General features: G+C 41.2%; 1 protein-coding gene across 4 annotated transcripts; it reads left to right on the top strand.

The window, feature by feature from the left end:
• The first annotated feature begins 1,262 nt into the window (after positions 1–1,262).
• Positions 1,263–25,313, top strand: LOC105913306 (zinc finger BED domain-containing protein 4). Of its 4 annotated transcripts, none has more exons than XM_031569753.2 (4): positions 1,263–1,575; positions 14,421–14,960; positions 20,678–21,217; positions 24,922–25,313. In XM_031569753.2, exons 1-4 carry the CDS (start codon positions 1,314–1,316, stop codon positions 25,254–25,256), a joined length of 1,677 nt encoding a protein of 558 aa, XP_031425613.1. In that variant the 5' UTR covers positions 1,263–1,313; the 3' UTR covers positions 25,257–25,313. The 4 variants fall into 4 exon arrangements, with proteins under 4 accessions (XP_031425613.1, XP_012697811.2, XP_031425614.1 ...); XM_012842357.3 differs by having other exon boundaries at positions 14,424–14,960; XM_031569754.2 differs by lacking the exon at positions 1,263–1,575 and adding an exon at positions 1,630–2,031.

The raw sequence follows: 25,313 nt of genomic DNA on the forward strand, positions 1-25,313 counted from the left end.
CCCCCCCCCCCCTTGAAAAAAAAAAGAAGACTAAAAAAACATTATTTGCAGGCAATTGGGAAGATGAGCAAATTCATTTTACAGGCTGTAGCGGAGGTGTGTGTGTCAACCGTTGAACAGGGGGGCGTGGCCGGAGCAGAGTTTTCCGTTATCCCGGACATTTTCTCCCCGCGTACCAGTGGTGTCAAAAGTAAACACATTCGTTACTCAAGTAGAATTGATACTGGAGTTTAAAAATACTCTGGTAAAAGTTGAAGTATCGACTTAACCTCTTTACTCAAGTAAAAGTAAAAAAGTACAGGCTCTAAAATTTACTTAAAGTATAAAAGTAAAAAGTAACCTTATAATTTAAAAAAAAAAACATTTAAAGCTAAACTAGTTGGACTTAATATAATTGACACGACTGTAAGAAATAGAAGCTTAATTTAATAGCTGATGAGTGCTACATGGAACCAGGGACGTGCGGTCCTATTAGGTGGTGGGCCGAAGCCTCGTATCTGTTCAACTTTGCATTTTAATTTTGGAGGACCTACATTTCTAAAGTTGGCATGATTATATAATTTCTAACGATAAACCAGTTGTTGCCAGGACAGTTTCCCGTGGAGTTTGTCAAACCCATAGTGTCTAACAGAATCAGAATCGGGATGCTGTGATCGATCGTCAAAGGTTGGGCAAAGGTTCAGGAGTACGAGGACTGAGCACGTCTTCAGCTGCCCTTAAAAGGTCATTGGTAACCTTAAGCAGTGCTGGGTCAGTGCTGTGATATTTCCGGAAATAATATTGAAAGTTTTAAAATAAATAGGTTTTTTTTCAGTGCAGAGAGTTGTTTGGACACTATTTTTTTCTACAGTTTTTTTTTAATAAAAAGTTACTTGGAAATTGGTAGTAGTATCAATAACAATGTTACATCCAACTGGTTTTCTGGGACAAACAGCTAAAAATCTGTAGCCAATGTGTATATTTACATCTGTAGCCATCTGTATACTTTATTTATTAATGTTTAATTTAATCGGACAAATAACTTATTCTTCCCCTTATAAATGCACTAAAGCATAAGTGTTCACAAAGAAATATATGTAAGTATCTTTTGTTAACCAGAAAATGGTATTGACTTCAAGGGGGGTTATTCTGCAAGGCACAAGTACAAATAAACGCAAGTAATCTTGACCCACACTCCAGTTCAGAAGGTGGCGGTAAAGCACCATAAGTTGTTTGGCAACTGACAAAAGACAAGAAGAAGATTCGGTTTTTTTTAAAACCCCAACCACTAGAGTGTGCTACTTGTGCTGTTTGGTTTATCATTATTTCGATAGATGCATTTTAAAATGGCGACAAGAAAGCGAAGTATTGTGTGGTCCTTCTTTAAAGAGGAGGATGATAAGAAAGTGTTATGTCTTATTTGCACGAGGATTATTCATCATTTCGGGAAAACCACAAATATGCTCCGTCATCTACGATCAGAGCACCCTTGCGAGTTATCAGATGTCAACTGTAAGAGCATTGTAACAGAATTGACGGCGAAAAACGCGAAGAACACAAACAATACTGTTAACCTTACCAACGGTTTGGTGGAGGGTAAGAAGAATTTGAAAATAATTTGTTAGTTTGCAAATATTTTGAAAGCTTAATTCATTGTTTGTACAGGTATTTGGGATCATTGCAGACGATGCGTTACGTTACTGAATACAGCTTCCGTAGTAACTTACTAACTACTAATGTTGGTACTAACGTTTACGTTGTTAACGTTAAATAACAAACACCGACTGGGGCAAGAGATAAGATTAAAACTAGGTTAACATCGATTGCCATTTCTGTTGCAAACATCGCTGCAAGTTGCAAGAACATAACCTAGTGACGTGGGTCAATGTTATCGTTGAATGACGTCATCGTACGCTGCCCGATGTGAGCAAATCATTTCTAATCGGGGGAGAACTTCCACTCTCAGAACTTCCGGGTTTCCTAGGGGGAGCTCGCGAAGAAGAAATTGTCATTTAAAAAAATATGTAGGCCAAAGTGGGGTGGCTGTCATGGGTAAGTTTCTCCAAAACTAGGCTCAATCTCAAGGTGTTAGTACTGACTTGATATCACTACAGCCCTAGGTTGAAGGTTGCCTTAAGATTTTGGCCTAATTAGTTAATTCGTGAGTTTGGGGCAAGTTGTCACAGTGACCAGGGGGCAAGTTGTCGCATGTGTTGTGCTGTCTAAAAAGCAACTGATAGGGTACATCACTAGGCCTGTGAAGACATTTACTCTGGTTTAATGCAGAGTGGTACAGCCAGAGACTGTTGGAGCCTGTCAGCACTCTGTATGGAGCAGGAGAAGAGAGGGGAAACCAAAAGCAAAGTTATCAACTTGACAATGGCGAACACTAGCTAGACAGAGAGAAGCAAATTTGGAAAGGCACCACGTCTTTTAAATTCACCTTGTGGGAACATTTTTGATTCTGGCCTTGCCCTTTTCCATTCAGCAAGGTTCACACTTTAAAAAACCGTGCTTATGTTGGGGTACCAAGTGCACCAAACGGGTGTTATAAGGTGGAGCTAAAAATCTGCAGACTAGTGGTCTAAAGGTAACAAGCTGTAGCGAAGGGAGAGCGTGGTCACCCCACCCGGACTCGAACCCGGGTCTTACAGGGTGTCAAACATGCACTCTGACCACAACACCAAAGAGCCAGGCTAGATGGCATGGCAGTCATAGCACATAGTCATCTGTAGTGACAATCACATCGTCACACAAGCTAACAACCTAAAAGGTATGGAGAAACCTTGCAATGACCAACAACAGCCAAGTTGGCAATGAGAAAAGCTTGCTATACAAGCTGGTTTCTTTTGGTGTGTTCCGTCCCAGAATATAGAACTATATAGTGTATATCCTGGATAAATGTAAAATGTAAATGGATGGGCAGTGGGAATGACCGGTATGTTTACCTGTCCACACACACGACCATTTACCCGAAAAATACGTTTCTCTGACTGTCATTCACTTTTCACCATCACATTGACCTCTGTGTCCTATGGCTAGCAAAAGTGTGTCACAGCGCTTGGCATATGCCATTTTATTTATTGTGTGTCGCAACTGGTCTTCTCTAGCATTAAAAGTACAAAGAGAGAGGTCAAAATTGTTGGAATAGGAAAAAGCAAATGCACAAACAAATTGTAGGAAAGTTCAACCTAGAAAGCACTACTGTGCAACTGTGTGAAAAGAGCTACTGGCCTAGCTAGGAACTTTCAACGTGTGTTCAGCCATTGGAACAAAAGGTATCCGACGGCAGGACCTATGGCATCAGATGCCCCTTGGAATGTCTTTGTGCCGCTTCAGAGTATGTCTGTTTTTGATGGCATTCTGTCTGAATGTGCTCCATTGTGCAGACGCCTGTGATGTGTAGCCGTGTACTTTGGCACATTGGCATCCAGTCTTGCCTGTAGTGTGGCATATGGGTCGGTGAACACCTGGCTGCAAAAGACAAACGACCCATCCAGGCACCCCTTCAAAGGTGGTGTTGTCCTCCTCATCAGATATCAAATCAATCGTGATGCCCTTTCAGAAGTCTATTTCATCTTCAGTCAGTGCACTCTCGCTTCCAGCACAATCAGTACAGATAATCAGTAGCGTACTGCATGATGCACTGCGTATTGGCACTATATACATCTACCACAATGACAATAAAGATAAGTCTAATCTTCTAAATATGGCTCTCTTTCTTCTCTTACTCTGGGCTGAAGTCTTCATGGTCTGCTTGGCTGAACTTGCCCCTAGAGCGCCGACCAAATAAAAAAGTGACTGCCTGCTTGTGAGGCGAGCTCAATCTGTGAAAACATAGTAGATAAACCTTTTTAAAAATAACTTGCTCTGGTACGTGATGCGAGTTGTGAAGACGATGCACAACACAAAAAAAGTCACTTTTGTGAACAAACTTCCACTGGCTCTACTCCAGCACTCTTGGCTCTCTCTACTGGGTGACTTCCTCTCGAACCCAACAGTTGTGTACATGCTTTTCACTTCGAGATGGCTTCTCTCTCTCTCCCTCTTACTCTCCTGCTCGCTGTGTCTTAATGTTTGCTGCTGTTCCAACATTGCGATTAGCCTACAGTTCTATGAATCTGCCAAAAAAAGCCAGGCTAACTATAAAGCAGGACAGATACAGTTACAAAGAAGAAGGTTAAATCACCTACAGACCAGCATACTTGATGGAACAATAATTGTGAAATAAAATAATAATAGGAAATATAGCTGCAGGCAGCAATGGCGGGTTCCTCCTCAACATTCCAATCATTACAAAATTGACATGACACTGACATGTATTTCATACATGTACACAACATTGGGCAGATAATTGGATCAATGGCTGATTTGAAGACATTTTTTAAAATTATTCACAAATTGTCACTGTCGAGAAATATCCATGCTGGTGACATTATGGGTTCTTGAGACTTTGTGAACCAGGGAAAAATGTATATTCTGCACAATTTGTCACTGTATAGAAAAATCCATGCTGCAGACTTACCAATGGGATATTCAATTTGAAATGCAATACTGTCAAGATCCACAAGGCTTCAAGCTAAGGAGGGGGCGGGGCCTTGGTCAGGCCACAATGTCATGAAATGGTGTGTGTGCGTCTTGACAAGTGTTTGGTGTGTCAGGTGGAAGTTTGTGTCTGTGAGAACTGGGGCAAGCCGCGCGGGGAGCGAAGGAGGAGAGAGGGAGACATTACATTGGAAATGGTGGTAGCAATTAGCCAAGCATGCATGTTTCAAATATTCACCAAAAATCTACTTTTCATCTTACAGTCAACTTTTTTTCAGATTTGTGTACTAAACATTCTCAAGTGTCTTCATATGAACTTGTGATTGAATCAGAGTATCACTTTTTGAATGAAAAATGTGTAAAGCATTATTTTAGCGTTAGCGATTAATGCAATTTGCTTTATATCAATCATTTTTGAAGATATGAAGTTGCCTTTGCACATGGGGACATGTTGTAGTGTCTTCCACGTGCATACCAAGTTTGGCGTTGATATCTGAAAGATTTGCTGAGATATGACTTCACTTCCTGTTTGATGGCTTTTCTGCTGAAATTCAGTGGCTGTACCGGACAAACGGTTGTGAGGATCAAAATTCTGTTGGATAAATGTTGTGAGGCTTGGTCTGAAGATCATCTCTGGTGATTTTGAAGAAGATTTGACAAAAATTGTAGGAGTGGAGGCCTTTCAAAGGTTTTTGATAAAACCGGAAATTGCGGAAAATCTATATAACCGGAAATTGACGCCATAGGGTGTGTTGAATTCGTCTTGATCCAGGGAATCCAATGGTACCTCATTTTTGAAAATCGGTCAAACGGTTCAAAAGTTACAGTGTTAACAAAAGTCCAACTTTGACCCGTTGGTGGCGCTAGTGTGGTCTAGTGGGAGACATGAAACTTGGTGTGAGTGAAGAAGGGACTGTCCTTAATGAGTGTGCCAAATTTCAGAAAAAGTTACCATACGGTTCTAGGGGCTGCCATTGACTTCAATGGCACAAGAATAATAATAAATATAGCTGCAGGCAGCAATGGCGGGTTCCTCCTCAACATTCCAATCATTACAAAATTGACATGACACTGACATGTATTTCATACATGTACACAACATTGGACAGATAATTGGATCAATGGCTGATTTGAAGTCATTTTTTTTAAATTATTCACAAATTGTCACTGTCGAGAAATATCCATGCTGGTGACATTATGGGTTCTTGAGACTTTTTTGTTTCCCATGAGCAATAAGTCATGGGTACCAAGTTTTAGACATTTTGGACTGACAGGGTTAAAATGCCACCCTTTTGAAAGTGACAACTTTGAAGCGTGTTCTGTCAGGCCACCTGTGCTCTGGTCAGGCCCTTAATGCAGAGATCCATTCTTTAAAAGATTTGATTACAACAATAACTGTATGAAAGTGAGGATACACTTCACTAAAGGATGTTTGTAGGTTATGTACTACTACAGCTTGCTCTGCCCACACACTTTCCCCATCCATGCTGTTTCCCTCTTTCCCAGTGCAGGTCACACCAAGGGATAAATGCGGCGGCCGCATGAGGATTAGAAGTAGCCCAAAAATTAAGTCCCACACAATAACACTGTTTTCAAAATTTCCCAAAACTGGTTAAAAATCCATGGTTATAGGAACTCTCCCTGAATTGACATCTCTCTATTCTCAGTCATACACAACTGACAAGAGGCATGCAGTGAACTGGACCAAGGTACAGCTAATGTCCAGCTGTTTGCAAGTGTACCTTGTGATGGTACAGCAGCTTGACAATACTTTATCATGGTCAGACTCTCTCATCCCATTTAACTACACAACATGCACAATCAAGGTGACCAACAGTATTATTAACATGAAAGCTTGTCTCGGGGGGTCATGCATCTCACTACAAGCTTTTGATTAAACGTGAGGACCCTGTTAGCAAGTTATTTCTATTCATGTTTTGTTTGTGATTGAATGGTAATGTCAGCTAGCTAAAAACAATGTTAGTTAGCTTGGCTAAAATGTTTTTTATAGCAACAGATAGCAACAAATCAGATCAATGGAACTTTATTCAGAAAGGGGGGGTGGATGGAACATATACAGTAAAGGTGAAATGGTAGGCATTGTTCTGCCTTGAAGCTGCATGCGCATCCTCATTGTTTGTAACCACCAACCCATCTAAATGTAAAGATAATATCCAAGCTAGCAATTTTGCCAAATTTGACTGCAACTTTTTAGCATTGTAGAGCAAACACACTCACTGCAAAGTGTACTAAAACGTGTCACCACAGAGCTGCCAACTTTTCAAAAAACCTTGGAGTGAGAAAATGTTGCCGCGCACGCAGCTACACACGTTGGGTGGCTCAGATATCAGGGAATTGGAATTAATTTGGCGTTGTACCCATGTTGTGCTCTGCATTCTGTTGGTTTTTGAGGCCCAAAGTCTGCCTACTGTGGGGCCTACTGGAGATGGACAACATTGGTTACATTCTGTGAAGCAAAGACATAGCTGAAGGTCCACCCCCAGGACATTTTGGTTTAAGTAGATGTTATTTCCTGCATTCTAGTGGATCTTTGGGTGGTATGCTAAAGATGTTCAATACCTGAACTTATTCTGATTCATGTTCATCTGATCATGACTTGTAGGGCCTTTTAGACTTGAGCTGAACATTCAACCAGAAAACTATTCTTGTGCCTCAATGACTGTCTATGTACCACAATATAGCCTAATTAATAGACCTGTGTTTAAGATTTTACCAAGGTAGGTTGATTGACATTTTGATTACAATGGTATTCAACTAATTCTTAACTGGAACCTAACCTATATTGTTAATAATTGTATTTAATGATTTATGAGCACTTCATTTAAGAGCACTTAACGATTTATGAACAGCAAAAAATGACACAAGATTAGTTAGGGAGAAATATTTTTCACTATTCAAAGCCTCCCACCACACGTTCCATCAAACAAAAAAGTGCAACAAATAAAGTGCTTAAACAGTAGCCTTTTTAAGCAATAAAATAGATCAACACATGACAAAAATAACTAAAAATGAGGTATCAGGTGCAGATCAGAACCTGGTTAGTCGTTTTCTAAGATCTGTGGGCAAGGTTGTACTGGCCTGTGGCCTTCTTGGAGGCCTTGATGACCTCTGAGTGGGGCTCCCATCTGAAACAGGGCTCCAGGTCAGCCCTCTTTATGGCCATTATTGAAGACAGGGTGCCATCCAATGCCAGGCTATTTCTGGTCTTAGTTTTGTTCAGTCCCACTGAACACTGAAAACACCCTCTCAGCATCTGCATTCGAATGGGGCAACACCAGGACCAGCTTGGCGACGGCAACAAGCCTCTCAAATTCTTTGGTTCCTGCCACCTATTGAGAATGAACAAAGAACAAAATGGAAAAACATACCATATTTTGTTTTGATTAATACTGTAAGTACACTGTAACAAAGTTCAGATACAACATGCATAGTTTGCATCATGTATGACACGATATAGGCATGCATCAATAATAGCAACAGATGTAGCCAAGCCACACCTGCCAAAAAGAAAGCCAAAAAAAAGTATACCTTATGTTTCCGTGTTGCCATTCCAGCCCAGAAGCTTTCCATCTCAGTTTCGTCCTGAAGGTAGGTGGTTGGCATGGTCTGATAATTCAGAAACTCCTCACCCAGGTGGTCATGCTCCTCTGGCCCATGGTATGGGAGGAGATGGGGAAACCTATTTATGAAAGTAGAGTTACAGGTTGTTAAGTTATAGGTATATTGTCATCGACCAGCAGCAGTTCATACACATGTCTGAGGAAAAGCCATATAAGAATAACTCAGGTGCAGTTTAGGAGTGAACATACCTCATCATTCCTGTCTTTATGTTAAATTCTTTGGAATACATCTTACCTGTTCAAAGTGTTGTTTGGAAAAGTCTTAAGAGTGAGTCCTTTTCTTTGGCCTGTTAATAAAAAGATAAATGCTATGTGAGCAGCCTAAATAAACAATGCTATGATGATTTGAGCATGCAGTATACCACGAGGTTAACAAGGTGCTCTCATGCTGCTTGTAATGACAGCTGAGTTTACATTCACCACACAAAATCAAGTTCACACACACAAACACAAACGAATAATTTCTTTCAAGATTTAAAGTTTAAGAGAGTGAGTACTTAATTGAACCACATGTCATTAACATATCTAGTCTCTGCTCAGATTGGAGATGAAGATTTTCTTCAGCGATAGATTCTCTTCGCGAGTTTCTCTTCGAATGTTACGAGATGAGATTACTAAAATGTATTCTGTATGTCTGCTCAGTTTTACAGTGCTTCCTAAGTAAAGGTTTGAAAAGAAAGCTTCAGACTTTCTCTTGGAGAAACAGTTATCTATTTGCCAAGCCAATGTAGCAGGTTGTCATGTTAACCCATTATTAAACTGAGCATATCGATTGTTACTGCATTTTTAAACTTATAATTTAGAGTGTTTAACAGAACAGCCGTTGTTTGACACTGTCCGGTAACTGACATAGCTATCTGCCACCACCTGCCCCCGCTCGTCAAGCGAAACGTGTCCGATAAAAGTCCACTTTCGTTGGACTGGCCAGCTAGCTTAGCATAACTGTCATGCAGATCCAATGGCATCTAATGCTACCTAGCCTGGTATGCTAATTGTTGGTATACATCGCTAACTCCACCAAATACTCATGTCGCTAGCTTTAATCTGAGAATGGCATGTTAGTAGTACATTTAATATCAGTAAATTATTTAATTACCGCTGATACTTACATTTACGGTCTGTAGCCTCGTGAGCTATTGCTAGCCACCGTAGCCATCTCGTCCGCCATTGTTTTAGAAATGAATTGAAAACCTGTTAAAATGGCTCCTCCTCTTTCGCGACGTAGCCAAGATGGCGCCCGTATAGGGCGAGTAGTGTCCACATTTTTACACTGCAATATAAATGCTTTATATCAATCATTTTTGAAGATATGAAGTTGCCTTTGCACATGGGAACATGTTGTAGTGTCTTCCACGTGCATACCAAGTTTGGTGTTGATATCTGAAAGATTTGCTGAGATATTACTTCACTTCCTGTTTGATGGCTTTTCTGCTGAAATTCAGTGGCTGTACCGGACAAACGGTTGTGAGGATCAAAATTCTGTTGGATAAATGTTGTGAGGCTTGGTCTGAAGATCATCTCTGGTGATTTTGAAGAAGATTTGACAAAAATTGTAGGAGTGGAGGCCTTTCAAAGGTTTTCGATAAAACCGGAAATTGCGGAAAATCTATATAACCGGAAATTGACGCCATAGGGTGTGTTGAATTCGTCTTGATCCAAGGAATCCAATGGTACCTCATTTTTGAAAATCAGTCAAACGGTTCAAAAGTTACAGTGTTAACAAAAGTCCAACTTTGACCTGTTGGTGGCGCTAGTGTGGTCTAGTGGGAGACATGAAACTTGGTGTGAGTGGAGAATTGACTGTCCTTAATGAGTGTGCCAAATTTCAGAAAAAGTTACCATACGGTTCTAGGGGCTGCCATTGACTTCAATGGCACAAGAATAATAATAATACCTACAATAACAATAGGTTTCCTCCTGACGGAGGAACCCTAATAAATATAGCTGCAGGCAGCAATGGCGGGTTCCTCCTCAACATTCCAATCATTACAAAATTGACATGACACTGACATGTATTTCATACATGTACACAACATTGGGCAGATAATTGGATCAATGGCTGATTTGAAGACATTTTTTAAAATTATTCACAAATTGTCACTGTCGAGAAATATCCATGCTGGTGACATTATGGGTTCTTGAGACTTTGTGAACCAGGGAAAAATGTATATTCTGCACAATTTGTCACTGTATAGAAAAATCCATGCTGCAGACTTACCAATGGGATATTCAATTTGAAATGCAATACTGTCAAGATCCACAAGGCTTCAAGCTAAGGAGGGGGCGGGGCCTTGGTCAGGCCACAATGTCATGAAATGGTGTGTGTGCGTCTTGACAAGTGTTTGGTGTGTCAGGTGGAAGTTTGTGTCTGTGAGAACTGGGGCAAGCCGCGCGGGGAGCGAAGGAGGAGAGAGGGAGACATTACACTGGAAATGGTGGTAGCAATTAGCCAAGCATGCATGTTTCAAATATTCACCAAAAATCTACTTTTCATCTTACAGTCAACTTTTTTTCAGATTTGTGTACTAAACATTCTCAAGTGTCTTCATATGAACTTGTGATTGAATCAGAGTATCACTTTTTGAATGAAAAATGTGTAAAGCATTATTTTAGCGTTAGCGATTAATGCAATCTGCTTTATATCAATCATTTTTGAAGATATGAAGTTGCCTTTGCACATGGGGACATGTTGTAGTGTCTTCCACGTGCATACCAAGTTTGGCGTTGATATCTGAAAGATTTGCTGAGATATGACTTCACTTCCTGTTTGATGGCTTTTCTGCTGAAATTCAGTGGCTGTACCGGACAAACGGTTGTGAGGATCAAAATTCTGTTGGATAAATGTTGTGAGGCTTGGTCTGAAGATCATCTCTGGTGATTTTGAAGAAGATTTGACAAAAATTGTAGGAGTGGAGGCCTTTCAAAGGTTTTTGATAAAACCGGAAATTGCGGAAAATCTATATAACCGGAAATTGACGCCATAGGGTGTGTTGAATTCGTCTTGATCCAGGGAATCCAATGGTACCTCATTTTTGAAAATTGGTCAAACGGTTCAAAAGTTACAGTGTTAACAAAAGTCCAACTTTGACCCGTTGGTGGCGCTAGTGTGGTCTAGTGGGAGACATGAAACTTGGTGTGAGTGAAGAAGGGACTGTCCTTAATGAGTGTGCCAAATTTCAGAAAAAGTTACCATACGGTTCTAGGGGCTGCCATTGACTTCAATGGCACAAGAATAATAATAATAATAATACCTACAATAACAATAGGTTTCCTCCTGACGGAGGAACCCTAAATATAGCTGCAGGCAGCAATGGCGGGTTCCTCCAAAGATTGCGAACCAGGGAAAAATGTATATTCTGCACAATTTGTCACTGTATAGAAAAATCCATGCTGCAGACTTACCAATGGGATATTCAATTTGAAATGCAATACTGTCAAGATCCACAAGGGCCTTGGCTTCAAGCTAAGGAGGGAGCGGGGCCTTGGTCAGGCCACAATGTCATGAAATGGTGTGTGTGCGTCTTGCCAAGTGTTTGGTGTGTCAGGTGAAAGCTTGTGTCTGTGAGAACTGGGGCAAGCCGCGCGGGGAGCGAAGGAGGAGAGAGGGAGAGATTACATTGGAACTTGTGGTAGCAATTAGCCAAGCATGCATGTTTCAAATATTCACCAAAAATCTACTTTTCATCTTACAGTCAACTTTTTTTCAGATTTGTGTACTAAACATTCTCAAGTGTCTTCATATGAACTTGTGATTGAATCAGAGTATCACTTTTTGAATGAAAAATGTGTAAAGCATTATTTTAGCGTTAGCGATTAATGCAATTTGCTTTATATCAATCATTTTTGAAGATATGAAGTTGCCTTTGCACATGGGGACATGTTGTAGTGTCTTCCACGTGCATACCAAGTTTGGTGTTGATATCTGAAAGATTTGCTGAGCTATAACTTCACTTCCTGTTTGATGGCTTTTCTGCTGAAATTCAGTGGCTGTACCGGACAAACGGTTGTGAGGATCAAAATTCTGTTGGATAAATGTTGTGAGGCTTGGTCTGAAGATCATCTCTGGTGATTTTGAAGAAGATTTGACAAAAATTGTAGGAGTGGAGGCCTTTCAAAGGTTTTTGATAAAACCGGAAATTGCGGAAAATCTATATAACCGGAAATTGACGCCATAGGGTGTGTTGAATTCGTCTTGATCCAAGGAATCCAATGGTACCTCATTTTTGAAAATCAGTCAAACGGTTCAAAAGTTACAGTGTTAACAAAAGTCCAACTTTGACCTGTTGGTGGCGCTAGTGTGGTCTAGTGGGAGACATGAAACTTGGTGTGAGTGGAGAATTGACTGTCCTTAATGAGTGTGCCAAATTTCAGAAAAAGTTACCATACGGTTCTAGGGGCTGCCATTGACTTCAATGGCACAAGAATAATAATAAATATAGCTGCAGGCAGCAATGGCGGGTTCCTCCTCAACATTCCAATCATTACAAAATTGACATGACACTGACATGTATTTCATACATGTACACAACATTGGGCAGATAATTGGATCAATGGCTGATTTGAAGACATTTTTTAAAATTATTCACAAATTGTCACTGTCGAGAAATATCCATGCTGGTGACATTATGGGTTCTTGAGACTTTGTGAACCAGGGAAAAATGTATATTCTGCACAATTTGTCACTGTATAGAAAAATCCATGCTGCAGACTTACCAATGGGATATTCAATTTGAAATGCAATACTGTCAAGATCCACAAGGCTTCAAGCTAAGGAGGGGGCGGGGCCTTGGTCAGGCCACAATGTCATGAAATGGTGTGTGTGCGTCTTGACAAGTGTTTGGTGTGTCAGGTGGAAGTTTGTGTCTGTGAGAACTGGGGCAAGCCGCGCGGGGAGCGAAGGAGGAGAGAGGGAGACATTACACTGGAAATGGTGGTAGCAATTAGCCAAGCATGCATGTTTCAAATATTCACCAAAAATCTACTTTTCATCTTACAGTCAACTTTTTTTCAGATTTGTGTACTAAACATTCTCAAGTGTCTTCATATGAACTTGTGATTGAATCAGAGTATCACTTTTTGAATGAAAAATGTGTAAAGCATTATTTTAGCGTTAGCGATTAATGCAATCTGCTTTATATCAATCATTTTTGAAGATATGAAGTTGCCTTTGCACATGGGGACATGTTGTAGTGTCTTCCACGTGCATACCAAGTTTGGCGTTGATATCTGAAATATTTGCTGAGATATGACTTCACTTCCTGTTTGATGGCTTTTCTGCTGAAATTCAGTGGCTGTACCGGACAAACGGTTGTGAGGATCAAAATTCTGTTGGATAAATGTTGTGAGGCTTGGTCTGAAGATCATCTCTGGTGATTTTGAAGAAGATTTGACAAAAATTGTAGGAGTGGAGGCCTTTCAAAGGTTTTTGATAAAACCGGAAATTGCGGAAAATCTATATAACCGGAAATTGACGCCATAGGGTGTGTTGAATTCGTCTTGATCCAGGGAATCCAATGGTACCTCATTTTTGAAAATTGGTCAAACGGTTCAAAAGTTACAGTGTTAACAAAAGTCCAACTTTGACCCGTTGGTGGCGCTAGTGTGGTCTAGTGGGAGACATGAAACTTGGTGTGAGTGAAGAAGGGACTGTCCTTAATGAGTGTGCCAAATTTCAGAAAAAGTTACCATACGGTTCTAGGGCCTGCCATTGACTTCAATGGTACAAGAATAATAATAATACCTACAATAACAATAGGTTTCCTCCTGACGGAGGAACCCTAATAATACCTACAATAACAATAGGTTTCCTCCTGACGGAGGAACCCTAATAATACCTACAATAACAATAGGTTTCCTCCTGACGGAGGAACCCTAATTACACAATGTGTTGAGCTGAAACTCAACTCTGCTCGAGATATCACCGAAGTCGTCAAAGTAGTCATCACCAGACAAGGTAGGACACATTTATGGGTGTCCCGCTTACTATTTCAAAAGGGATATTTTATGCACATGCAGAGTAGGCCCAGGTAGGACAACTTTATGGGTAGGATCAAATGTCAGAACCCTGTTTTCTCTTATGTTTGCAGCTATATCGCCCAGACCTATTACAGATGTTTGATATAGTGGAAATCGGGTTGAACAAAACCAGGATTTATTTGGGCTACTCTGAAAACTACCGCTTTTATTTGGGTCAGGGTGATAGAGAACAATCAAAGCAAGTATCTTAATTTGTCTTTTTACATGTCCTTTTCTCAGTAGCTGTGATGCTGGGAGATTCCGTGGGGGCGCCACTGAAGAATGGGATAGAAGACATGGAAGTGCATGGTGCGATCGAGGGCATTTTACGTGCTGCAGCTGGAGAGAGGCCTGGCGCTGACCAGAACAGTGAGCTGGGTGATGCTGAAGGAGTCACAGCGACCACATCCTCCAGGAAGCGGAGTGCAGTGTGGATGCACTACCAGAAGGTAGACGATGAGAGGAAGGCCTTGTGCTTGCTGTGTAAGGAGAAGATCCAACACCAGAGCAGCACCAGCAACCTCCTGCGCCATCTACAGAAGAAACATCCCTCTCATTTCTCCAAGCTGGAGACGCGCCCTCTCAAACGCACCGGTGGACGCAGGACCTGCTGCATGAATACTCCTCAGGCCTCCACAGATCTGATGGTGAACGTACACACAGATAAACATCAGAGCAACGACACAGGCACCCCAAGCTCAGCTGTCAGCAGCCCGAATCACCAGCTGAACACAGAACAGCTCGTACAATCACCCAACCACAGCAGTGACTCTTGCTCAGGTTTGTTTGGAAGTGTTTCATGTTGTACATTGCATTTACATAGGCAGAAATGGAAAGTTTGGATATCAATATCTCAAGGAGAGATAAGAAATTAAATAGGATAGGGACAAGATATGTCTTTCATATACAGTACCAGTCAAAAGTTTGGACACACCTTCTCATTTTTGGAGAAGTTTTTTCTTTACTTTTATTATTTTCTACATGGTAGATAACACTTTTTTTGTTTAGTACATCATTCCATATGTGTTCCTTCGTAGTTTAAATTTCTTCAGTATTAATCTACAACGTAGAAAATAATAAAAGTAAAGAAAACACTTCTCCAAAAAATTAAAGGTGTGTCCAAACTTTTGACTGGTACTGTATCTTGAATTGGTCTATTGACATTTTTACAAAAGCATTTATACGTAGTTTACATGAGGAAAGTCAAGTCTCCGGCTTTATATTGGTATGCTTTACGTAGCATTAACCATAGCGAGGAGCAGGGCCGGAGTGGGGCCACTTTTCAGCCCGGGAATTTCAGGCCCAAGACCGGCCCACTTTTTCCATGGTAGTGGAAATTGGATATATGAAGCAACAGTTCAGCTCTTACTATCCTGTAGTTTTTTTTTTTTTAATTAATACCATGGTTCAACAAATAATGTAAAGGTTAAATAATAATCCACTTAAACTGAGAAGTTAACAAAAAAGATTCCACTATTCCACAAGGATAGGTTGATTAATTAACAAAAGCAGAAATAAATAAATAAAGCATTTGAAACATATCCCAAAACATATCCCACTCTTCAACAAAGAGGCATATTGAACTAATGTTTACAGTTCAACTCACAGTACAGTATACAGTTACATTGCGAATAGCACCAACAGCATCAGTAACCGCCTAAGCAGTGCACTGGTTTCAGCCACTTTATCTATAACTGTGTCGTTGCTTATATACTACAGGATTTCCTTCTCTGTGCACATTAACATGAAAGCCTCCAAGTTGTCCTGACTCAATGAGCTTCGTAGCCTATTCTTCACAAATTTTAATTCCCACATGCAACCTGTGTGATGGACAAAGTCAACAGAAACGTATGCTAACACAATGACATGATAAGCATCTGTGAAGAGGTTGTACTGTGAGAGTATTAAATGGACACAAATGCCACAGTTTTTGCAGGAGGAACAGGTCCTGCTTTCAAGCCCCATCTCTGGTAATATTTTGCTTGCGAATAGGTTGACAACGCTACAACGATATTAACCAACGCTACAACGTTAGCCGAATAGTTACGTTGCTAATCATTAGGCCTATGTCTCTCTTTACAAGTTGCCACTTGTGTTTGTCCTCTTGAAAATAAATCGGTAAGCTTGGCACATTTGGCAGCATCCTCCTCCAATGCCTTTCTTTTTTTCAACCTGGCTTTTTTAGCCCCTCTTCCTCCCATCCATCCTCCCTGACGCGTATCGTTGCGGTAGGGCCGGCCCAGGTAGTCTATCTGAGAAAACTTTTTGGAAAAGACGGGCTATGGACCCAACCCACTCTATTTGGGAGGGGAGAACTCCCTCGCATGGTACAACCCATTCAGAGGCTGCGGTGTCAGAATGCGGAACGTGTGTAGCCTACTTTAAGAGAAGATGGACTAACGTGACAAATGTAAAAAAAATAATAATTCTCGACCGGCCCAGAAGTAAAGCGGCCCACCGGGAACTCTCCCGATTCTCCCGATTACCCACCCCGGGCCTGGCGAGGAGACAAACTAAGACAGTAAAGACTTGCCTTGCAGACACCAACAACAGCACACTTGGCACTGACCAAAGCTGGCTGACTGTATTTTGGCAGTATATATATTTGACAGTGTGTTGTAAGAGCTCTTCTGACATGTTCACAGAGCTTCACAAGAGCAGAAACATTAGAGTGACGTAGTGACAGTGACTGGACGGCTGCTGGAACACTACTCGCTTGCATTCACTACTCGCTTGCATTCACTACTTGTTTGAGGGTGTGTGTTTGCATATCCATTCACTACTCGCTTGCATTCACTACTTGTTTGAGGGTGTGTGTTTGCATATCCATTCACTACTCGCTTGCATTCACTACTCGCTTGCATTCACTACTTGTTGGAGGGTGTGTGTTTGCATATCCATTCACTACTCGCTTGCATTCACTACTTGTTTGAGGGTGTGTGTTTGCATATCCATTCACTACTCGCTTGCATTCACTACTTGTTGGAGGGTGTGTGTTTGCATATCCATTCACTACTCGCTTGCATTCACTACTTGTTTGAGGGTGTGTGTTTGCATATCCATTCACTACTCGCTTGCATTCACTACTTGTTGGAGGGTGTGTGTTTGCATATCCATTCACTACTCGCTTGCATTCACTACTTGTTTGAGGGTGTGTGTTTGCATATCCATTCACTACTCGCTTGCATTCACTACTTGTTTGAGGGTGTGTGTTTGCATATCCATTCACTACTCGCTTGCATTCACTACTTGTTTGCATATCCATACACCAGGGTCTGCTCGCTTGAGGGTGTGTGTTTGCATATCCATACACTACTCGCTTGAGGGTGTGTGTTTGCATATCCATTCACTACTCGCTTGAGGGTGTGTGTTTGCATATCCATTCACTACTCGCTTGAGGGTGTGTGTTTGCATATCCATTCACCAGGGTCTACTCTCTTGAGGGTGTGTGTTTAAAATGCACAAGGTCTCCCGACATACACACAAATATTGCAAATAACTCCACGACACAAAGCGTAATGTTCGTTTCCTCTGTTTAGACCCTAGATTAGACCCTAGATTAGACCCTAGTTTAGACCCTAGTTTAGACCCTAGATTAGACCCTAGATTAGACCCTAGTTTTTAGGTCTGTAGAACATTGGACCACAAAGGAAACATATGGCTTAGTCTAAAACCAACCTGTTTAGTTTCCAGGCTGTTACTTCTTTCTTTAGTCAAAGATAACGGAGATCGCTTGGTTAAAATGTATTACATTATTTCTAAGCCTGAATCCTTGCTAACATTAATGTTTAACTGTGCTTCTAATTCTATGTGTAGGGCCAATGATTTTCCGTTTAAAAAAAATGCATTTTCCCTTTCACATTTGGTGAATTCCGTTTTTTTTTCCGTTTCAGCTCATTTTGTTCACCCTGAGGTAGATTGATGGCTTAAAATGAGTGAATAATATGTGCCCTTCTTAGATTGTTGTTTGCCAGCCATCAACAGAACAGAAGACTAAACATTTTTGTTTTAAATGCGATTGGGAAGACGAGCGCGTGAATGTGACTGAATGTGACTTTAGCGGAGGTGTGTGGGTCAACGGTTGAAATGGGGGCGTGGCCGGAGCGGAGTTCAGGGCAGACGTGACATTTTCTCAGTGGTTTTGTTCTTTAATTAATATTTGTTCATCGTTGCAATCGTGGTTGTGTTTATTTGAAAGAAATATAGCCTTGCAGCCCAAAATACAGGGGAATTTGGGCGATTTGTATGAACAAAATGATGTTTCCGTTTCAAAGGTGCAATTCCGTTTCAAAGTGTTCATTCCGCGAATTCCGTCCGTTTTCCGTTATCGCGGAAAATCATTGGCCCTATATGTGGGCTAGTTTGCCAGCTTGTTAGTTCTTCAGATAACAATGTCATTAAGCCATGGAATCAAGTTCATACCACTTGTCACAATGAGAGAAAACAATTATTTTATTAATTCAGTGTCTGCCTAAACACACTCACTGTGATAGAAATGCCAGGCAGTGTACCATTTAATATCGTTGGAATAGCTACTATTCAAACGTACAGTATCTTGACATACAAAAATGCAGACAGACTATTGCTGCCTTGAAGCGCTTGTCATTAGATCCTACTTCTAAAATCGGAAATCGTAATTCGTAATTACGGCTTGTCACACATTCAATTCCCTGGTTGGAAGTCTAGCCCAGATAAGGAAGCATCTGTCAAAACTGGATAACCTGTCAAAGACCATGTTTTTATTTTTCATGATTTTTCAATCATACAAAGTAATCTTGGGCGTCAGAGACCGATTATCTCTATGCCAGTGAACCGTAGACACAAAGAGACCTACATGCAGTGAAGCATTCTTCGGCAGATGAAGCTATACTAATTTAATTCAAGAAAATCAGCCACGAAGTAATTGCCAAGCAGACATTTAATGTACAGCACGATAGTATTTAATAAACAAATTCTTATCTGTTGATGCCAAGCCTTGCCATTTTTGGTAATGAAACCCTCTTGATGTCACAACTCGGCAACCCGAGTATCAAAGAAAAATGTAAGTTTTCAACTGGTAATATTATTATATATGATGTTTCTGATGGCACATGAAGGCTGCATAAGGCAAGCCCTGAGTGATGAGGGTTTGCCAATCCCAAAAGAGAGAGAGTCTAAGATGAGGAAAGCAGTTTGGCGTAGATCAACTTGATCAGTGCTTTGCATATGCCATTTAGTTTATTATGTGTTCCAACTGGTCTTCTGTAGCATTCAAAGTCCAAAGAGGTTATAGATGAGGTCAACATAACCAATGTGGAATGCGATTGAAAGATGAGTACAATTAGAAAGGAAGCAAGGAAAAAATTGTCCTTAAACATCACAGGTGAGCTGGTATGGCAGTTTTGTAAAGTTTGACAAGCTCAGAGCACAGTTATGTGGAAATTGTGTAGTAGTGTAAGAGTCTTGACCAAGACGGGGAACACAATAAACCTTTTTTCTCAAGAGCTGCATAGACACAGAGTAGCCATGACACCAGTTGACTTCAATGGAACAAGTTTTTTTTTCTCAGTACGGCAACATGTGAAGCCGCTCAAAAGTTCCAAACACTGGTTTCAGTCAGTGCAAACCTATCTGTTTTAACAACGCTTTTCGTTTGGGCTGGGGAAAATAATCATTGCATCGATGCATCAATGCTAACAAGAAAGAAAGAGTCTGCATTGATGCAGGAAACGGCAATAATATTTTTTTTAATATGCATGCCAGCATAATGAACTCAAAGAACTCATGAAGATGCATTTCCCTGCGAGGTGTAGTTGTTGGCATGCATGAAAAATAAATGTACAGATAAAACATTTCCATACCCACTATGTGTAGACTCGTTATTCAGGTTAATTTAATTCAAATAGTGATGGAAATGTCCCATTTATTGCTGAACCATTTGGCAGTCCATGAACCACGTGGCCTTTCAGCAAATTTGACTTCAAATTTGAATTTGAGTTGATTTATAATTCAACTCTTTTTACCTTCAGTCAGATCCTGCCTCCACTAGATCTCAAGAAACAGCCCACAATCCACAATGGTGGAGGACTTCTGGCTTGGCCTGAGCCACGATATTCTCCGTTTAGAGAGCCAGGGCTGTGCACAAACACCAGAGTCTTATGGAGCGCCCACAGGAAACAGAGGGCTGGATTGCGAGGAGCAATTTTCTGAATTTGACAAAAAGTGTATTCGATTAGAATTGTGGACTGCACCTTTTTGAGGTCATTAAAAATGATCAATAATTAATAAACATTGTGATTCTAGCCAAAAACACATCACCCAGACATATTACAAATGTTTGTAATGGAAATTGGGTTGTAGAAAAGCAGGATATTCCTTTCAGGTTTGTGAAGGACTTCATTGTCAAGCTGCTGGGAGATCTTTAAGGATTGATTTACTCTGAAAACTACTGCTTGTATTTGGGTCAGAGTGACTGTTCTGTATCATAATGCAAGTATCTTCATTTTTCTTTTTCTCAGTCTCTGTGATGCTGGGAGATTCGGAGAGGGCTCCTCTGGAGAATGAAATAGAAGACATGGAAGAACATGGTGCGATCGAGGGCATTTTATGTGCTGCCACTGGAGAGAGGCCTGGCAGTGACCAGAACAGTGAGCTGGGCGATGCTGATGGAGCTTCTGCTGCCACGCCTTCCAGAAAGTGTAGTGCAGTGTGGATGCACTACCAGAAGGTAGACGACGAGAGGAAGGCCTTGTGCTTGCTGTGTAAGAAGACAATTCACTATCAGAGCAGCACCAGCAACCTCCTGCGCCATCTACAGAAGAAACATCCCTCTCATTTCTCCCAGCTGGAGACGCGCCCTCTCAAACGCACCGGTGGACGCAGGACCTGCTGCATGAATACTCCTCAGGCCTCCACAGATCTGATGGTGAACGTACACACAGATAAACATCAGAGCAACGACACAGGCACCCCAAGCTCAGCTGTCAGCAGCCCGAATCACCAGCTGAACACAGAACAGCTCGTGCAATCACCCAACTACATCAGTGACTCTTGCCCAGGTTTGTTTGGAAGTGTTTCATATTGTACATTGCGTTTACATAGGCAGAAATGGAAAGTTTGGATATCAATATCTCAAGGAGAGATAGACATAGAGAAGTTTGTGTGTGTAGATGCAATATTATCGGTGACTTGAATCTATGTACATGGATGCAAACACCTCGCTTTTCGGCAACTTTTGTCACATCACTTCTGGTGACTTGTGTGAATCGTCCAGAGCCGAGGTTTGTCATCATGAACGGGGGGTGGTATCCTTAACGTTTCCTACAGTATATTTCTGTCCTGCTCGTGCAATCAGCCAAAAATTCTACTTAGCTCAGGACCTGTCACGAGGACCTCACACATCAAGTGGTTCTTTACTGTATTCTTTTCGGGCCCGCCAAAAAACACCACAAAGTAATATTACGTTAGTCGTCTGGCGGCTGCACTGTGCCTGACCCAGAAGCAAAGAAGCCTGCACATCCAGCCTGCACTGACCCAAAGAAGCCTGCACATCCAGCCTGCACTGACCCAAAGAAGCCTGCACATCCAGCCTGCACTGATTTTGGCTCGCGGTGAGATCACCTGAGGTAAGGACATTCACTTTTTTTCTGTTGGTTGACTATTTGATATTTTATTTTTAACTTTTAACATCATTAGCTGTGTAGTTTATGTACGTTTAGTCTTTTTAGCTAACACTATTGCACTCCATGTCAGAGCTACTCTAGATTTCCATTTCCAAATGATCCCATTCATTTAATTTGCTGTACGTAAAGTTGAAAATAATTTAACTTTATTTAACAAAATAATACGAAAATCCATCGTACTGATACAGTTTCTACCTGTACTGTAGTCACGACAACTTTGACGAGCTATGCTTGCTTTCATTTCCAATAGAAGTGATGTACCGTTAAATGAAATCTTTATGGTTAGGTTAGTTAACTTAGGCCTCATGCTGTTGTGCTAAAAGCATTCAATTCTGCATTCCTTTTCAGAATGAAGGAAAACACCCGGTTAGTCTGAAATACATTAGTTAATATTACGAATGTTTTATTTAGTATTAACATTGAAGAGTTCTAACCCTGTGAAATTGTCTGTCCAACTATATTTTAGGTAATATTATATTTACTAACTACTTGTCAGTACTGCTAACTTCATTCATATTATAGTACTAGAGTGAGAGACAAAAAAATCCATATTAGTTTGATGGTAATTTTAGTTGATCATTTACCATGGTACAGGACCTATTTAAACATTGACAATTATTTCACTGATAGCCTTAGTATTGAGAACCTTGGCACTGTGATGCATCCATGTGTTTGGTGTGTTACAGGTCATCAAGGACGTCCTTGAGAAGGTGACCAAGGCTTGTGGCAAGTACATGCAGGAGAAATTGCCAATTGAAAATAAGATCCTACAAGTCTTGTCCTCTATTGAGCCTGTTGTAAGGCTGATTGAGATCATGAAACACCTGCTTCCTCAAGAGAGAGACATCACCCAGGAGATCATTATATAACATGTTGACTCAACTCTGGCCCAGTACCAAGTGGCAGACAACATTCTAATGTGGTGGGTCCATGGTATGAGCATAGGGAAATATCCAGGCCTCAGGGGGGTTATCAGTAAAGTATGCCATGACGTTTAGGGGCATGACCGCTACCATGAAGTTCAAGAGAGAAGATTAAACATTTGGACAAGTTCACTGAAGACTGCTAGAACATGAGGTCTGCTAGAAGAAGGGATAAAGCTCAGCGAGAGAGGAGGCTGTTGGAGAGAAGAAGGAGACGGGTCGAGTATGGCTACAAGAAAACATGCACAAGAGAGCAAGATCACTGCACAAGAGAGCAAGATCACTGCACAAGAGAGCAAGATCAGGAGCACTGCACAAGAGAGCAAGAGCACAAGAGAGCAAGATCACTGCACAAGAGAGCAGGAGCACAAGAGAGCAAGATCACTGCACAAGAGAGCAAGATCAAGATCACTGCACAAGAGAGCAAGATCACTGCACAAGAGAGCAAGATCACTGCACAAGAGGGCAAGATCACTGCACAAGAGAGCAAGATCACTGCACAAGAGAGCAAGATCACTGCACAAGAGAGCAAGATATGATGATGCTGATATCCAGCATGTCAGAGTGAATTGCAGAAGATATGAAGAAGAAGGGTCAAAACTGTAAATATTGACTACTGTGAAATATGTATGCTTATAATTGTTCTTCAGTATACCGCAGATGATCTGAAATCCCTTGTCCTGTGTATAAGTACGTCAAGCCTTACGGGGGGGGGGGGGGGGCAGAAAGACCTTAGGCACGACCTTAGGCACGACCTTAGGCACAAGGACAGGGTTGGTCCATAGAATAACCTTAGAATTATCTGTGGCAGACTGAATGCATGGGGGTGCGTGCCGTTCACCCACTCATTACGCTGTTACGAGAGCCAAAAACAGTGGCACTTTATATGAGAGGAATATCATATCCAGTGTGTCAGGGTTCAAAAGGACGATCACAGAGAGCAGCACCAGGGGACGACAGCGGAGCGCGAGGCCGGCCTGAGGCACAGGATCCCTCTAAGAAAACAAGTAGCCCGAAAAGCAGGAAAGACAAAATCACTGCTATTCAACACTGCATGGGCAGCAGCCCCTTGATAAAGCGCCACGATTCACATCTCTTCAACTTAAGTCTGTATAAACTTGTGGAAGACACTCGACACCCTCGAATAGTGGCAATAGCAGCAGACACTACCCCATGTCAGCAGAGAGAGACCATGCTAGGCCCTAACGATTAACATATGCAACCACTGTGGTGTTGTCTGTGCGCACCAGCGCACGAGTGCCCCTCAGATATGAGAAGAAATGTTTTAGCGTGAGAAACACTAAACACAACTCAATAAAAGGTTATGTGAAACAAAGTCTGGGCTTTTGACCACACACCATTCACTGTTGATTACAGTAACTGCATTTCACTGGCTTTGTAGCTTTACTTTGTGTCTATACTGTATAATAACAGAGTTTAATATCATTTATTGAAAATTAGGGATACAACAAGTACGAGCACTGGTATTGGGTACTTGATCACATCTCTGTGGGAAAATGACTGTAAAAGTATGTAAAAAAAAATTATTAGATGAAAAATAAGCAGCCTACTTCAGAATACAGAGCTGTCAAAACATTGTCAGCATAGCCTTCAGTCAGTCTAGAATGAAGAAATATGTGTGACAGCTCCATAGTAATGAGTCTGGAGACTTCAGGGAAATTACTGGTGACAAATGTGTATCGCCTTTGTTCACCTAACCAACCAACCAGCCTCATGTACAAATCCTTCTGTAGACGGATGTTTATGAGTATGAGAATGGTATTTATCTTCGAATTCAATAAACATTAATTTCAACATGATGATGGTTTAATTAAAAGTAGGCCTCGTATTGGTGAATACTCAAACTGGACTTGTACATTTGACATCAGCAAAAAGTGGTATTGCTACACCTCTCATTGAAATGTATGTAGTCTGTATAGTATGTATCTAACCAGTCTAACCTTTTCACCTTCCTCTATCTGTTGATAATGCGCAATGATCACCAGAGCTACAACAGTGAGTGGTTTCACTCAAAACCTTTTTGGGTGCTAGGAAAAAATAATGCAAGCGAATACAAGCTAAGTTAAATCTGACATGAATTGTAGAGAGGCTTTTCTGTGAAATATTGTAAACTTGACTCTCTCCCCATGGCCACAGGATGGAGCGAGGGCCGTGTACTGCAGCGTGACCGGGAGCTAACGGAAGCTTTAAGACGAGTCCAGCGTGAAGAAAGACTATGCCTGGAACAACAGAGACAGCTATTGGAGAAGAGCCGTGAGCTCCAGGCAGAATCACATGCCCTTTACACAGAAAGATACACACTCCAGGAGGAAGCCAAGCTGCTACACAAAGAAAAAGAGGAGATGCAGGAAGAGCGTGCAAAGCTACAGAATGAGAGGAAGGAGGTGGAGAGGCTCAAACAGGAGTTGAAGGAAGAACAGGCCATGTGGAGTCAGAGACAGAAGGCACAATTGGAGTGTGGTGATTTGTGACTATTCTATTTTGTGGTTTGGATTTTGTTTTAAATAAATACACAACAGTGAAAAAAA

This window comes from Clupea harengus, chromosome 6 (assembly GCF_900700415.2).
Source record: "Clupea harengus chromosome 6, Ch_v2.0.2, whole genome shotgun sequence".
Lineage (NCBI taxonomy): Eukaryota > Metazoa > Chordata > Actinopteri > Clupeiformes > Clupeidae > Clupea > Clupea harengus.